The 16,923-nt window shown below is 36.8% G+C and overlaps 1 protein-coding gene across 1 annotated transcript in view; it reads right to left on the reverse strand.

Moving 5' to 3' along the window:
* The window catches only part of col16a1 (collagen, type XVI, alpha 1), an 80,498-nt gene extending 72,169 nt beyond the window's left edge, over positions 1-8,329 (reverse strand). Inside the window, 2 exon segments of the mRNA XM_051872744.1 lie at positions 1,990-2,083; positions 8,291-8,329. Coding sequence (XP_051728704.1) covers positions 1,990-2,083; positions 8,291-8,308 — 112 coding nt within the window. The 5' untranslated portion in view covers positions 8,309-8,329.
* Between the last annotated feature and the right edge of the window lie 8,594 nt (positions 8,330-16,923).

Below are 16,923 nucleotides of genomic sequence, written 5' to 3' on the forward strand. Positions count from 1 at the left end.
CTTTACGAATCTTTTGTTTCGAATCAGTGGTTCGGAGCATGTGTTCCGAACATGAACGAAGGTTTTACTGGTGTGGAACGACATGAGGGTGAGTAATAAATGACAGAATTTTCATTTTTGGGTGAACTAACCCTTTAAAAATGACAAAATATGGTTTGATTGAAATCATCAAGCAAATCTTGGAATTTGACTGTTGAATGTTTGAAAAGAGGTTTAGCCTTAAACATAAAAAGACAGTGTACTCATATTATCAATCTGCACTATTTTTGGCATAAGAAGCACTAATGGGAACAGATGTTTATATGCAAATATTTCAGTAGATGCGTGACTACATTCAGCCAGACTTGCATCATTATAATAATAAGAAGATAAAGCAGCATTATTATATTATACAATAAAAGTTGTTGACATTTCTCACTCCTGCCTCAAACCCCACAGAGACTCAGCATGAGAAGAACCTAACAAGCAAAAGTGCAAAAACAACATGTACTAAGATTATAAAGTGATGAATGATAGCAAACAAGTCCTTACAAATTTTAAACTGGAGATTCGGCCTCAAAACAAGCAGAGCTTCTCATGTTTCCTCACATTATTAGGGCACAAGCCAGTCTTGTATGAAACCACTAGCCAGTACTTTCTGAAAGACTTCAAAACTTCTGAAACTTCTTAAAAATGAGCCGTATAGTGCCGTTTGAAAAAAAAATGTCATCAAAATATAAATACTGAGGGGCCCCCAATTACTACTCAGTTCTGCTGTATGAGAAAGTCAGAGAGAAACAGGAGAAGGTCCCAAATTTCCATAACCATATTTTGGAGAAACAGCCCTGGCAGTCTTGAGAACAAGGCATGGCATCACTCTTTAAACGCTGAGCCATTTTCCACAGGTCCTTGTTCTTTCATGACTTTTTTCCCCCTTTTTTCATTTTAAGTATTACCAGACCTTATAAAAGTACAACATTTGAATGGAAATTGTAAAATAAGGAGCAATGAGTACTTTTGGCTAACTCAAGCTTGCCTAGTTGGCATACAGATACAGCAAATGTAAGCACAGAAGGCTTCACTAAAGAGTGCATTCAGTTAAACAATGATAGTTGGGCATTCAGATTCATTTGGAATATGACACTATATAATATATATATACATTTCCTCTTCAAGATCCATCAACTTAGATTTGTTTGCTCTATTAATGTATAGTTCACCCAAAAAGTAAACTACTGACATGATTTACTCACCTTCATGTTGTTCAAAACATGACTTTATTTTTTCTGTGGAAAGCAAAAGGAGATGTTTTAAAGAATGGTGCTGGTCACTCTTTTTCATGCAACTATGATGCTGATTAAGACTTTTAAGCTTCATTATACAAAAATACAACTGTTCCAAGTCTTCTGGAGCAGGAAAATCATTAATATTGACATCCGCTGCAGTTGCATTAGATGAGTTCTTGAGAGAAGCTGTGACGCATGATTCATGAACGAATTTTCAGTGAATCCCTTTATCTGGTTTACAAACCAATCTGAATGCTTTATTCGTGAATCAAAGTGGTTCTTGAGTTCAACTGATTTATTGATCCATTCGCAGTGGTTCTCTAGTTCAGTGGATAACCACTTTAATGTTGGTCTGTTTCTAACACAAAACTATGACTGTAAAGACTTGGTATGTAGTGCACCAACACTTTTATTGTGCTTTTGAAGCATATCACGCTTTCTGAAGCTTGAAAGCGTCAGTCTCCATGAGGACTAACAATGGCGACCAGTACACTTCTTCAAAATGTCTCCTTTTATGTTCCATCAAATCCTATGGGTTTAGAACGACATGCAGGTTAGTAAATGATAGCAGAATTTTAATTTTTGACTGAAGTACCCCTTTAACTATTCCTTTAAATATTCATAATGTTATGTTGGAAGTAGTATGAATTAAACATACAGAATCTTAGCTGTTTGAACTAGCCTTTGACAAAGTCATCCTTTGATTTGGAGACCAGGCCCTTACCTTCAGCTGATGCCAGTCGACCCCCGTGACCCAAGCAGATGGTGAGAAGCACCAGAGAGGAGCAGATGACCCTCATGACTCCCTCCTTCAGCTCCTAACCACGATAAAAAAAGAATAAGTGAACAGGTGAGAGAAACCAAGACCAATGAAAATAATCAGGAAACAGGTGTGTTAAGAAATACTGTTCTAAGCTCATTCTTAATGACACAGCCATTTTTATTTATTTATTTAATTTTTTTTGTTACATTTAATACCATACGTCTGCAATAAAAGAGCTTTGAAATAATTGCTGGAAAGTGTAAGAAAGCATGTGGGAGCAGTCATAATCAATACAGCGGTTAAAGGCCAGATTAATAATGGTGCCTAAAGGGTTGGATGGGTGCTTTTAGAGTATAAATTGCGCTAATGATCCAAAGCATTTCCAATAAAGCTTTGTAACCCATGACGTTTGACGATTATCATTACAGTGTCCATCTGTCCCTTTCAGTGTCATCTCTCACATACACAGAAACACAATGCTTCTCCACAATGAATACTGAATAATGCACAGTACACTGCCTACTATTAAAACAATAATAATATGTAAAACAGAAGCCATTATTCCACTCTAAATGTTTCAATCTGTGCAGGAATTCATCAAGTTTCATGTTTAATTCTTGAAGAGGCGCCCAGATATCATCTTGGAAATAAAAAGGTTGATTTGCATTTTTAATCCCATTTTGTGTAGAAATCAAATAATTAAGTCATTAAAAATATGGTAAAACATTATATTACTTCTGGTTTATCCATTACATTGGAAATAAAAGAAGAGCATATTGCATTGTGGGATACAGTATACATAAGGTTATCCAAGTAGGCTACTACTGTTCAAAGTTTGGGTATAAGTAAGATTCTTGTCCTCAAGACGGCTGCATTTATTTGATTAAAATACAACTGTTTTCTATTTTAATATATTTTAAAATGTAATTTTCAGCATCATTACTCCAGTCTTCACTGTCACATGATCCTTCAGAAATCATTCTAATACGCTGATTTGGCGCTCAAGAAACATTTATTATCATCATCAATGTTGAAAACAGTTGAGATGCGTTTTTTTGGAAACTGCGATATATTTTTTTTCAGGATTCTTTGATGAATAGAAAGTTCAAAATGCATTTATTTCAAATAGAAATCTTTTGTAACATTTTAAATGTCTTTACTGTCACTTTTGATCAATTTATTGCATCCTTGCTGGATAATTTATTTAAACAACAAGAAAAAGAACAACAACAAAACATACTGACTCCAAACTTTTGAACGGTAATGTACAAAATAAAAAAAAAATAAATAAAAATGCTGTTTAAATTATTTAAACACACAAAACACATGTTAGGTTCTCATGTTTTATAGGGACAACTGTCAAACCAAACTGTTCACTCAATAATGAAAGTTCATTGTACTTAATAAAAAAAAAAAAAGTTGCGTGAACTCAATTTTATTGTAGTAAGCTGAACTTAATAGGATTGAGTTGAGTTGCAGCAGATTTCTAATTCCCAGCATGCTTTGCATCGAACTGTATAAATAAATGTTGAAATTAAGTGTTATTTTGTGTGTTTTTGCACAAGATTAACATAGTTAGACATAAGTTAGTGTTTAATGTTTTGTTATGTTGGGATTTACAGGGAGTTCTGTTATGTTAGTTTTGTAGGGGTTCTGTTATGTTAGTTATGTTAGTTTTTTACCATTGTGGTAAAGAATAAAGCCTGTGATTAGGTTAAGGATGGGCTGCAAAACCTTATACTGTATGTTGTTTGATTATATACATGCAAGTATATAATCACAGTCTCTTTGATAGTCATAATAGCATTTGCTATTTGCTATCTAACATAGCTGTATGTGATGTTTATGTAAATTAAGTGTATGTAATTAACATTATGATGAGTGGGACGAGGCTGAGAACTGTGGGAGTAATGGAATGCCGGTAACGGTAACACCTGTGCACCACACTGGCCTTGCTCCGCTTCCACGGCTCTCAGCCCCGCCACACTTGTCACAAAGGGCCCTATTTTAACGATCTAAGCACATGGTCTGAAGCGCACGGCGCAAGTGCACTTCGGGCGTGTCTAAATCCACTTTTGCTAGTTTAACAATGGAAAAATGGTTGCCGCGCCTGGCGCATGGTCAAATAGGATTGTCCCTATTCTCCTAATGAGTAATGGGTGTGTTTTGGGCGTAACGTGCAATAAACCAATCAGAGTCTCATCTCCCATTCCCTTTAAAAGCCAGTTGCGCTCACGCTATGGCAGATTCGGGCTGAAACTAGCAAAAAACACTTGTGTTGTGCCTGGCGCCGCATTGTGCTGGGTGTTATGATAGGGCCCAGAAATTTTCATTTCTACTAACTTAAAAAAAAAAATGAGTTAGTTTACTTAAATGTTTTGAGGTAATAAGTTTCATCAAATGTTTTGAGTATTCTTATCGAGTTTTACATTGTAGACATAATGATTTTTATACTGTACAAACTGTATATTCTATTATTTAACCCTAAACCTACCCATCACAGAAAACTTTCTTTACATTTTTTTTTTTTTTTTTACAAACTTTTCTTTACATTTTCAAAAAACATCATTCTGTATGATTTATAAGATGTTTTCCTCATGGGGACCAAAAAAATGTCCCCACAAAGACAAAGATTTCAGATATTGCCATCATTGAGGGGACATTTTGACCCCATTACATAGGGTTTAGCAGGACTACACACACACACAAAGAATTCCATTTTCCCTTGCTATTAAATATAAGAAATTTTCTTATGTGTACTAATGATTTATGTGTATTATCTTTCAGTGCATATGGAGGGATTCAGCATCTGTAATTGCTTGTAACATACAAATGAAACTAAAAAGACAATAAAGTAAATCTCGAACATGTTTATATGTGTTCACAGAACCAACACCACCTCACTTCCCTCTTTACAGACATGCTGTTCACTCAAAGTGACCCTCACTGGCATGTCTGGACATGAACCTGTCAGAGTGATGTATTAGTCAGAACGCCCGAGGGACAAGGTCTTCTCCTCGGCCTTTAATGGCTTTCTTGTAAATTTCAGCTTGTCGGTGATGTCTGTGCAGGCAACACCTAATCTGCATCCTCTGACTGAGGTCATACCACCTGTAGGCGCTGTACCAGTTGAGACACCGAAAGTGAAGGTGTCGTGCGAAATAACACCACCCCAGAGTATACACTATCACCTGAAGATGAGAAACGCTCTACCTTTCTTTCACCGGCCGCCCGCACGTCTGTTTGTATCATTCCATTTCAGTTATTTACAAAGCTCTACCTCGCTTCTCACCACGAAATCAACAGTGTTCTAGTAAACAAGACAACATCCATTTCAGGTGAGCGAGGCGGAGATACTCCATTACCTGTATTCAATGCCTCTGGGCAATTTCTCATTACCATTCGCTTCCACGCACAGAAAAGGAATGGAAATTAAAGCTTGTGCTTGTTTTGTTTCCATTTCACTTTGTTTGCCGTGCAGCGAGAACAGCTGGACCGTGCAGATAAAGGAAAGAGTCTCTCTCGCATTCTGTCTTGGCTCAGTGCCCGGAAATCTGAAGTGAATGTCTATAGTTGAAATGACAAAAAGCACTAGTTAGGGAATCAAGTATGTGGGCTACAAACGCCAATTCATAGCGTTTCAATGAAAGATTGATAGTTACAATCAATCTATGCATGCGAAAACAATAATCCGGGACCATCTAAGAGAATGGCTAAAAGTGACAATGTGCATTTTTAATAAACAAGCGCTTTAATTAGCTATTGTTAAAACGTCTACAGTCATTTTGTTTTGCAGACCGCTGACAGGAAGGAGGCTGTCAAGAAGCTGCGTAGTGTGTTGTTTTCATGTCAGAGCCTGAGAGCTCAGGGAAAGAGGGAGTGTTAAACTCTCTCTCTCTCTTCAGAACAGTGCAAACAAGCGACAAACAGTATTCTTATTTTATGTAGGTCTTTAGTGCTGTCAGCTAATCGCTGGGTTATAAATCACTATTTTGGAGGTGCTAAAAATGTAACTGGTGTGAAAACCTAATGATATGACACCATAAACATCCTAAAAAGTTAAATAGAAAGGCTGAACCTGGTGCATATACCCAAATTTTCAGCACAGACCATTTGGATACAGGAACCTGGGAGCTAGAGAGAGAGACACTTCAAACGCATGCAGGGAGCAATCCAGAGAGATTTATAATCGGGTCTGTGGCATTTGTAATCATGTCTGCGGCACTGTTTAACCTTCAATTACATCTGTTTTGCAATCATTCTTTTCCAAAGGAGCATTTATCTCTTTTTTTTTGCTTCTCACTCAAGGAGACTGGAACTGGTTTGCTTGAAGCTTGCTTTATTAAACTAAATCTAATTCTTAATGGAACGTATTGCAAATTCATCAAGTGGGAATAGTCTGTGTCCACAAGTTATGTCTCCTCACCTTGTCTCCCCCTGCATTAAACCAGATGGTTTTACCATCAGATTGAGCATGCATTTTTTCCACTCCCACGGGCTGATTTTGAAAAAATCCCTGTGTGTACCCTAGGCAGAGAGTGTGCTGAGAAGGTTTAGAAAGAGATCATGAATGAACTATGGTCTGTATCAAATTTAAAAGCACCATGCCAGAGGGTTTCATGAAAGAACTGTCCTTCAGATTACACTTAAACTGCATCATGACAAGCAATGCTTACATTTGGAAATCATCAGAGAGAAGTGTGAGATTGCACAGCTGCACACTGCAGATGCTTCCAAACCTTCTCTTCTCCTCATACAGACAGCATCACAGGGATGTGATTATATTCCAAAGGTTATTGTGACACGCAGCTGTCCAGATGTGCGTGTGGAAAGAGCAACGTCTCATTTTTCATTTTATATATAGCCTAACTTTAAACAATACTACTGTGATTTGTATTAATGTAAAAGCCAAAACCAATGTAGGTAATATTATTATTAGCCAGAATAAAATATTTATAATTTTTTTGCTCAAAAGAAAAAGCGCCGCTATCTGAACACCCTGAGTGCGCGCGTTATCACGCTCTACCGCTTGGGGGCCACGGTTAGGGCAACAAGTCAAAAACTTTTTACCACAAACCAAAGTGGTAAAAAGAGCAAAACCAAAAATTAAAAAAACATAACATACACATTTGGACCAACTGCATGTGGAGTACAACTTGTGCCAAATTAAATAAAAACGGCAGTTGGAGGGGGGGAAAAAACGGTGTAAACAGCACATTTGAATAATGAAGGAAATAGCCTAAATTAAAACGGCTGTAACTAATATGATACAGAACAAAACATTCCTATCATTTGCATCCACACAAAGCATGAAACGCGTGATTATATGCATACAGTAGCCTATATTGATAAATAAATTACGTGAAATATGGAATAGACTGCAAATGTCACGTTTCAGACATAAATATAACTAGGCTAATGAAAAAAAAACCTAAACTATATCTCCCTGGGGGGTTTGCAGGGATCTTCGTCATCGTAAAGATTCCCCACATGGCAGACCAAAAAACGTAATTTTACCTTCTGCGATCGTTAATCCAATGAATTATGGCCACATTAATCCACAGAAAACTGTTCTTAGTGTAATCCAGTTTGCTGAAAGAGCTTCCAAGAGTCCTCTCCTGCGTGGATAAAGTTTTTGCCTGGGAGTTCTCCTTCTCCAACTCTTTTCTCCCCTCCCCTCACAGTTGTTTTAATAAACTTTCCCCTCTCTGTCGTTTCTTGATGGGAGAATCTCCAGGATACGCGTGATGACATCATCAGCTGCTCCGGCTGAAGTGTGTGGAAACGCGCCGCAGGCTTTTCTTTCCGCTGCCGCCTCCCACAAGTCCTGCTTTGTTTGATTCCCCCTTTCAACTATGATTCCACGGCTGAGGAACTTATCTGAGGTCATGGTAATGCAGACAGCGCTGTGGGTTAGACAGGTCATCGGTGACTGAAAACTAAAGGCAAAATATTACAAACTGCTGCCACATTTTGATGGTAACCATATGGTTAAGCTGCAAAAAGTCGTCTGGTCCTTGTTCTGTTGTGATGGCTTTGGCGGCAAACATGTGGATTGAATTGTATTTGTTTCCTGTAACTATACGTTTTTAATCGAAGTAGCTGACCCCTATAAAAGTTCACTATGGTAATTCATAACTTCCTGCAAAAACATTCCCAGTGTCCAAATATGCATATTTAAGTAAAAGCAGTAGCCTATGTCAAATGAGTATTATATCTGAATATCCTACACAGTATTGATGAAACAGTAGTTGAACAATACCTGGAGGACATGCTGCATCCACTTTGAAATGTCCAACCACTTTTCCCATGAGGCCATTGGAGCTGAAGAGCTGTCAGATTCAATAAAGTAAACAATAATTAAAAAAAATAATAAATTAATAAAAAAAAATGGCATGTTGTGCTTTGGCTGTTTGATAGTTTACAGTGAAATCCACTTGCTGAAGGTTTTAGAAGCACAACATGTATGGGTCATTAGCCTATTGGCAAACTACAATATGAAAGTATTACAAAAAATTTTTTGGAAATATGAATCTAATGCCACAAACAATAATCCTCCACAACAATCATAAAGTTTCCCATTGAAAATTAATTGTGAGCAGCTCGTGCTGTAATTGACCAATTACATCAGCTGTTGCCTTCCCATGGTAAAAGTTTCTTCACTAGAAGCCAAACAGGGGTGCGTTTCCCGTACAACGACGTTACTCGCTGCTTAACTACCATAGTATGATGCATCGTTGAAGAAATCAACTAGTCACGACTGTTTCCCGAAATCGTATCGTCGCAAATTTGTCGTTCAACTACGTTGGTGAATGATGTTACGCATGTGGTGGAGTAATAATAACTTCTTTTAATGAATCCGTTTGAGATCTAATTAATGCTAGATTTATTTTGCTATAAATTACAGAAATGGCATTTGAGGATTAATTCTCATTTTTCTCAGTTATTTTGCTTCATTTCCAGATTCAATCATAGGCTCGTTCTTACGCACATGCGCACTCTTCAAAAATGGCTAAAACTAAAAGACTTAAATTCTTTTGTATATATTCGAAATAAAAGATATAGATTGTACTGAATGTCAACTTGCTCACTTTTGCTCAAGATTATGATTTAAGTCCACATGTCATAAACACAATAAACGAAGCTTCTAACCACATGTTGAGAGCTTCGTTGAGAGCTGCACAACTTTACGATGCTGTTTGCGAATGTTCGGAACTGTGGATTCGGGAAACACCGACTCGTTGAAATATGCTGATAACGACGGAACTTGCGACCAGTTGGCGACCGAAGCAGCGCTTTCGGGAAACACACCCCTTATCAGGTAACATTAATTTATTCTATAAAATGTGTCCTGCTCATAAATACAGTTCTGCTAATAGTTAAGCTACATCAATCTTTCTTATAAATTTACATTACCCCTAGAATCTTTTTTTTTTTTTTTTTTTTTTTTAATGACAAACTTTTAAAGACTGCCTTAAAGAAGTTGCAAGAACAAGTATGTTTGTAGAGTGTATTTGAACTCCAAAGTATATTTAAACTGTTTAACATCCTTGTACCAATGGGCTGTGGGTATCATAAAATTAAGAATCAAAGATACTTTATCTGATCTTTTCTAGATCTTGATAGCCACTAAAGATCCTGGGAAACCTGGTTTGAATTATTTACATAGGTTGTTTTGCACCATGATATGGTATTAATGGGCTGAGCCCTGGATGTCATTTATGTCTAACACTTCTGACTTGCACAGCAAAGGCACTGATAAGTCATGGCTTGATAAAGTCAGCTTTAACAACCCAATAAATTTCATAGAACAAGGCTGCTAAACTACTTTTGCCATCTTCTTCAATCTTTTTTGCACAAAGGGCATAACCTTTGACTTAACCTGCTCATCTGTGTCCTAAAAATGACCTGGTTCTCCTTAAGTTCAAGGCATCTAGAAAAACAGGATGTAAGTGGCTGCAGCGATGACAGGAACATCTGGAAAAAATGTGCTATCTATCCACATGTGCCTCTAGACTACGTTAAACATAAGGTCCAAAGTCGAGAAATCAGTATGTAACAGAGCGTTGGATTGGAGATGTTCATAATATATCAGGATCCATCCCAGGGAGTGAGAAGGGCCAGATTTTAAATACTAATGCTGCATCATTGTGTTCCTGAGTTAGCCTCACCATATGAAGTCCAACATTCCCCTCTGTGATTATGCTGTGCTGTTTGGAACGATGGACAATCTTGATGTCATATTGTAAAATATTGATGAGATGATGTAAACTATGTTGTAAAAAAACATACCCGGGGGATACAAATAAGCAGCAGCAGTGGTGCTGGAGCACAGCCAAAACATGTTTCATCTGCAGTTAGACCATTAAATAATATGACAGAGAGGACTAGCATTCATATTCAGTCTGGGTTCTACATATCAAAGTTTTTATGATCCCCTGTCTGGCTTTGGCATCGATTTCCAGCCATGTTCTTTAAAGCAGGAGAAGGGTGGCCAGGAATAGCTTTCCTAACAAAAGACCCTATGCAGGAAAGCTTTAAAAAAACATCCAAAAATTGTCTTAAAATAGCTGTAGAATATATTTGTTGGTATGTGTCTTAAAACACTGGATGCTTGCAGTATATCTAATGAATATAATAATTGAAAATTGATTATTGATTCGCATATAAAGCCAAAAGTGCATTCTGACAACAGAGAGGATGTTGCATGAGACTGAAGTGCCAAAATACCATTCAAAAGTTTGGGGTGAGTAAAAAAAAATTGAAAGAAATTAATTTGTTTCATCAGGATGAAGGATGCAAGGATGCATTAAATTGATCAAAAGTGACAGTAAAGTCTTTTACATTGTTACAAAAAAATGCTGAACTTTTAAATTTTCTGTTTATCAAAGAATCCTGAAAAAAAAAAAAGTTTTCCCACCAAAAAACAAAAAAAAAAAATCAGCACATAACATAATACAATAATTGATAATAATAAATGCTCATGCAAGATCATTTACGATTAAGAATAAGATCATGTGACACTGAAGAATGGAGTAAAGGCCGCTGAAAATTCAGCTTTGCATCACAGGAATAAATTACATTTTTAAATATATTAAAATAAGAAAAGTTATTTTAAATTGCAATAATATTTGAAAATATTACTGTATTTTTATTTAAATAAATGCAGCTTTAGTGAGAATAAAGGCGGGCGTACACGGTGCGAATTCTGACGGTTGGAAGATCGTATGTCCTCGCACACGTCACGAGTTTATCTGAAAATCGTTCGGACGCAGTGATACACGACACGATTTTATGACCTGCTGATTTCCGAAGCAATTGCATGAAGTTGCGCGCCAAAAACATGGAGTCAGAGGAAGAGATCGCTTTCTTTGTGGCAGCAATAGCTTGCGAAGGGAAAAAAGAAAAGAAAAAGAAGGGCATGGCAAAGAGTTTGGTTGAAGAGCAGAGAACAGCATGGACTTTCTGTTCTTCAAAAACAACTTGAGGTAAGTGTAAGTGGTTTTCCTTAGCTCCTGATTGGTCAACTTCAGATAGATTGACAAATCAGCTCGAATTGAAACCGATAGCTCCCGAACTTTTTTGACATTTAAAAATGGTCAGGAGGTGCTCATAAGGTACTCGGCTAGGCTCATAATTCCTCGCACACGATACGAACCGTGACCATACGAGCATCAACGATTTCCACACGATTGAAAAAACAGCGAGCTCGTACAACAGTATTTTTTTTTTTATTTTTATTTTTTTAACTGGAACTTCGGTCTCAACATCAAAACACACTTTCGGCTTTGCATGAGATTCACTAATCAAGATTCAAGCACGTTCTACAGTTTCTTGTGACTTTCATGGGATTTTTGTATACATGCTGTGCAAAGCAAACCGTTTTTTTTTTTTTTTTTGCATAGTATAAATTAAGATGAGACTATACCCTGCCAAATGTGAAACGCCACTAGTCAGAAACCTAGTCAGATTTTGTTGATCATTCAAATGGATCCATGAAATTTTAATGGAATGAGAAAAGTAATTGGATAATGAAAAAAAAGGTCAGGCACAAATGATGCCAGTATTCCAGCTTGATATGCGTGACATTATTTGTAACATTTCTCAAAGTTTCTGAGAACATTTGTAATAGGTCTGTTGATCAGAATAACGTTTGAATGTGGGTAAGCAATTTTCAGTGAAGAGAAATGGCTTTCTATGAGGAATGTCCTTTTCTGCTTGCCCATAAAGCCTAAGGCAAACTGCAAGACTGAAGATAGTTCCCATTCATACTGGGTTTGTAATTCCTGAATTTGAATTGAGGTAGCTTAAAAACTTAAAGGGATAGTTCACCCAAAAATAAAAGTTCTGTCATCATTTACTCACCTTCAAATTGTTTCAAACCTGTATGAAATTCTTTCTTCTGCTGAACAAGTTTTACAGCCATCCATACAAAGTATTATTTGAAATGTCACCTAGAAAGTTGCATTCATTTATATTCATTACATTTAACAAATTTGTCGACAAGGGTGGAAGAAGTTCACTCCCCAAATTGCATGTCAAATTTCTTTGTGTTGAAATTGAATAAATTCCTAATCCTGTGGTGTCAGTTCAAATTCACACTTGTTAGAGCGCATCTCAAAAACAAGCACACTAAAAGAGGATCGTGATGGGAACTTCTTGGCATAGACCAGTCAACGACTTAAACATTAGAGTTGACAAGCTTGAGTCTTGCAGTGTGTTGACTATACACTTCTGCTAAAAGTTTATAATCATTTTTTTTTTTTTTTTCTGTATTGAAGAAGTATTAAAGTTTTATTATTTTTTTTTTTTTTATCTCCTGCTGCTACCCCATCTGTCTCGTTTCAATGCCTCAAATTCCTTTGCCCATCTCAAACTTGTGTTTCTTCACTCTTGAGCAAAGTCCATTTAAAGGAATATGGCCTGGCAGTCATTTTTTTTTTTTTTTTTTGGCCTTTAACTTCCATTCCATACAGTTTGGCACTCTTAAGAGGATGAGGGATGGGGGAGAAAAAAAAAAATCGTCTGTTTTTTTCTCACCAAATGCCCTTGGTGGATGATTCTCGAATAGCATCACAGAGAAGTCAATGCTCAGGGACTGGGCACACCTATCCAACCACACAATTGGATTTGATTTCAAGGTTCAACAGAGAGTGACAGATATGAATCATCTAATCTATGAGCTTGAACACAGACCCTTAGACACGTATGAGAGCCTCATGGAAAGAAGCCACAACAATTTACTTTTGCAACCTAAAAATGAAAATACATATTTACAGATACATTTTAAAATCCACTGCTGTATAATCATACAATTATTAATTTCGATCCTATCTCATTATGACCCATATAGCAAAATATATGGTAAATATGTTGTAAACAGCTTCTTAAGAAAAATTTTTTTTTTTAAATGAAAACATACACTCTTAAAAATAAAGGTTCATTGGTGGTTCCATGAAGAACATTTAACGAAGAACCTTTCCATTGTTCTTTATGATAAAAAAAGGTACTTCAGATTATTAAAATGTTCTTCACACTAAGAAAAAATGGTTCTTTTAAGAACTGATTACTGAAAGGTTCTTTAGGGAACCAAAAATGGTTCTTCTATGGCATAACTGCAAAAATTACCTTTTGGAACCTTAATTTTCAAGAGTGTATTGTTTCAAAATGCCAAAATATATTACAAAATGCAAGTACTTTGTAGATGCTTTCTAAAATTTCTATATGAGTGTCAGGTCATTCTGTGTGTCACTGTCAAAGCAAATGAGTAATAAAACTCACTCATAAGGACCGGCTGTCTATAAGTCGGTTTTTACAATTAATTAATTGTAGCAGACATTATCATAATCTAAATTAATTGTGCAGCCCTATAGAAAGCCAAAGACTGCTTTGCATAATGAAGGCAATGTAGTCCCTACACACATTTCCAGAACAGAAAAGAAAGTTCTGGCCCAGAAAAATTGGCACCGCATCAGCCCCTAAAATCTGCTGAACCAGCAACCACTAACATCAGAAACCAAGGAAACAGTATAATATCTGCACCAAGATAAGTTTTCAGACCAGCAACCAAATTTGACAAAGACTGACACAAAACAAAACTCCCATAATCTCTATAATAGACGGCTGTTGGAGAATATAGAGCAGAGAGAGAGAAAGAAGCAAGATAAGTGGACAGATTGGTGGAGCACGTTAAAGTTTTCTTCACAGTGTTAGAGACAGTATGGCTGACACTTCTGCCACATAATGCCAAAAAAAAAAAGGAAAACAGGGCCCTCATGGCCAACTGACACATATTCAGAGACTTCCTTTTACAGTCCCATTTAGGCAGTGAGAGATGGAAAAAACTAGGGGGATGGAACTTGCTGAGACAGAGGAATATAGTCATGACCACAACAGCCAATGGAGTTTGGAGCACTTACAAATGTGTCTCAATTACATAAGGTTGACATTTATGTCATTTGAATATTTTAGGCTGAGTTGGATAAAATTTTCTTCTAAAACTAATTTATTTGAACTTGAATATGATTGTAATGGATAATTTGATTGGGTTTAAGAATTATATTGGAAAATCTTTGTCAATTTGTGTGGCAATAAAGATTCTATTCTATTCTATTCTATTCTATTCTATTCTATTCTATTCTATTCTATCAGATGCAGATGATACAATAGACCCTGCAGTAACCTGGAGTAGATGGATGGGATAGACAGCCTCTTTGGGAATTCCTTGCACACTCACAATCCCCAATTTTTCCAGACGTCCTTCCAAACATGCACCGCAAAGCTGATCCTAACATGAATCCGGACTTTTTTTTTTTCCAAATGTATTTTCCAGTCAAGATGTAAAACAGCCTCCATTCTTCACAGTCTCTTTTTCACTTCTCTTACAACTTTCATTTTGACTGAATTCCTGCAGCTAAACATAATTTAGCTTCACAACCAACATCAAACTTTCAGGGACAAACCATAGTGGACGCAATCAAGTGCACTCATTCAATCCCATAATGCACCGCAGCAATAAAAAGTGTACAAATGATGTACACTCAATGGCTAGAGAATAATTATAATGCACTGTGAGGGTCATGCCGAATGAATTCCCATGTCTCGCCAAAAGATGACTCCCGTGGCTCATCCATCCATCCATTTTCCAAACCGCTTGTCCAAAGTGAGTACAGCATAACATCATACAGCTTTAGATTTCTTTTTAATTGATTATTAAATAGTTTAATTAAGGTTTATACATGCTAGTTTCCATGACAAAGTTCAAGATAAATCTTTTCATTACTACTGGCCGCCTTCTGGCACACTCAGTGTCCGAATTTGCTCACTCGTTTTCATTCACTCCTTCAACTGGACTATATTAGTGGCATTTTCAGAAACAAATATAGCAGCGAGCAGCAATTATCAGGGTTCAAGCGCTTTAATGCCTTTAAGCACATGCATAAAAAGGTATTATGTTTTATTTAGCAAGCATAACCACTTAGATCATAGAACACCATTTAAAGCCAATACAGGCATTTTACCATACTGTAGGAAATATATGGGTTTTTAAAGCTGTTTAACAGTTATAGTGCCACCTATGGTCCGATCTGCATACAAGTTGGCATGCTTCTTAAGAGTCATATGCTGCATGTGCTCACCTGTTTTCGTAAAAAGTTCTTGTTTAGAGTATTTGTTTAGGATTTATAGGCTTTTGTGAGCACTCAGCCACGCCCCCTTTTTAAGTTACCCTGTTATAGCTACCCAAAGGGTAAAGTTAAACTTTTTTTGATAGTTACTGACCTAGAGATTCCATAGAATTGTACTGGTTTGGTTCCGATAGAAAAACCTAGGACTACTTTGCAAAAGTAGGTTTGTTAAATATTTGTGATGATTTAAAAAAACGATTCGATTGACAGCGGCTGTCCTAGAGGCAAAGTTGCTCAGAATGAGGAGTTATACCACGTGGTACGAATGTTGTGGGAGTGTGCAAAAAATTGCTGGATACACAATCCTTTACGCATGTGAAAAACGTGAAGGCGCTTTTTCGAGATACATCAATGTCCTTATACACAATCATGGCAACTCGGACAAAGACACTGCATGCCAATTTTCATGTCAACTGGACTAACAGTAGTTATAGCCATTTACATGTGTTTTTTCTGTTATAGCGCCACCAAGTGGGCAGTCGCCGCATCCTTTGTCACGCAACACAGAATGAGCTCTTACATTGGTGTGCTTAGTTTAGTGAAAATATCTCATTCCGTTCACGAGTTATAGCCATTTTAGTAAAAGTGGCTCCACCCACTTTTAACGTTTTGGTGAATCGAAATTTCAACTTTTTTTTCTTTTCTTTTTTTTTTTTTTTTCTTGCTGCACTGGTTTGGTTCTGATCAGGTCAAAACTAAATGAAACAGTTTCCAACACCAGTACAGGTATAGCCAGGACTGGTAATGATACCATTTCATAACAGGTTAGCATTCATTTGATGTTATTAGCTAGGTGAGATCTGGCACCAAAATATTATGTCTCAACAAAGACCATGCTCCTGCTTTTCACGCTTCTAAAAATCTTGGCCACCTTTTCTTAAGGTCAGATCTGATTAGATGATACATTTGCTTTGGTTCACCACCTGAGTAGAAAAAAAAAAGTATCTTCTATCTAAGCTATTTGTGAAGCGTCTCTTACCACACACCAAATATGCTTTCCAGCTGAACATTACAACTTGGCTGAAGTGGACTATTGATGTGGCTCTTTAATTAGCTTGAGGCAACTTCAGCACTAAATCATCTTAAAAAAGCAAAACTGCACTTGAAAGAATTGCTTTGATGCACCTGGAGTACATACTGATGCATTTGGCTGCCCATGTAATCGAGTTTGTAGGGCTGAAGTCATTTGAATGCAATATATACAGTACAA

This window comes from Ctenopharyngodon idella, chromosome 19, assembly GCF_019924925.1.
Source record: "Ctenopharyngodon idella isolate HZGC_01 chromosome 19, HZGC01, whole genome shotgun sequence".
NCBI lineage: Eukaryota > Metazoa > Chordata > Actinopteri > Cypriniformes > Xenocyprididae > Ctenopharyngodon > Ctenopharyngodon idella.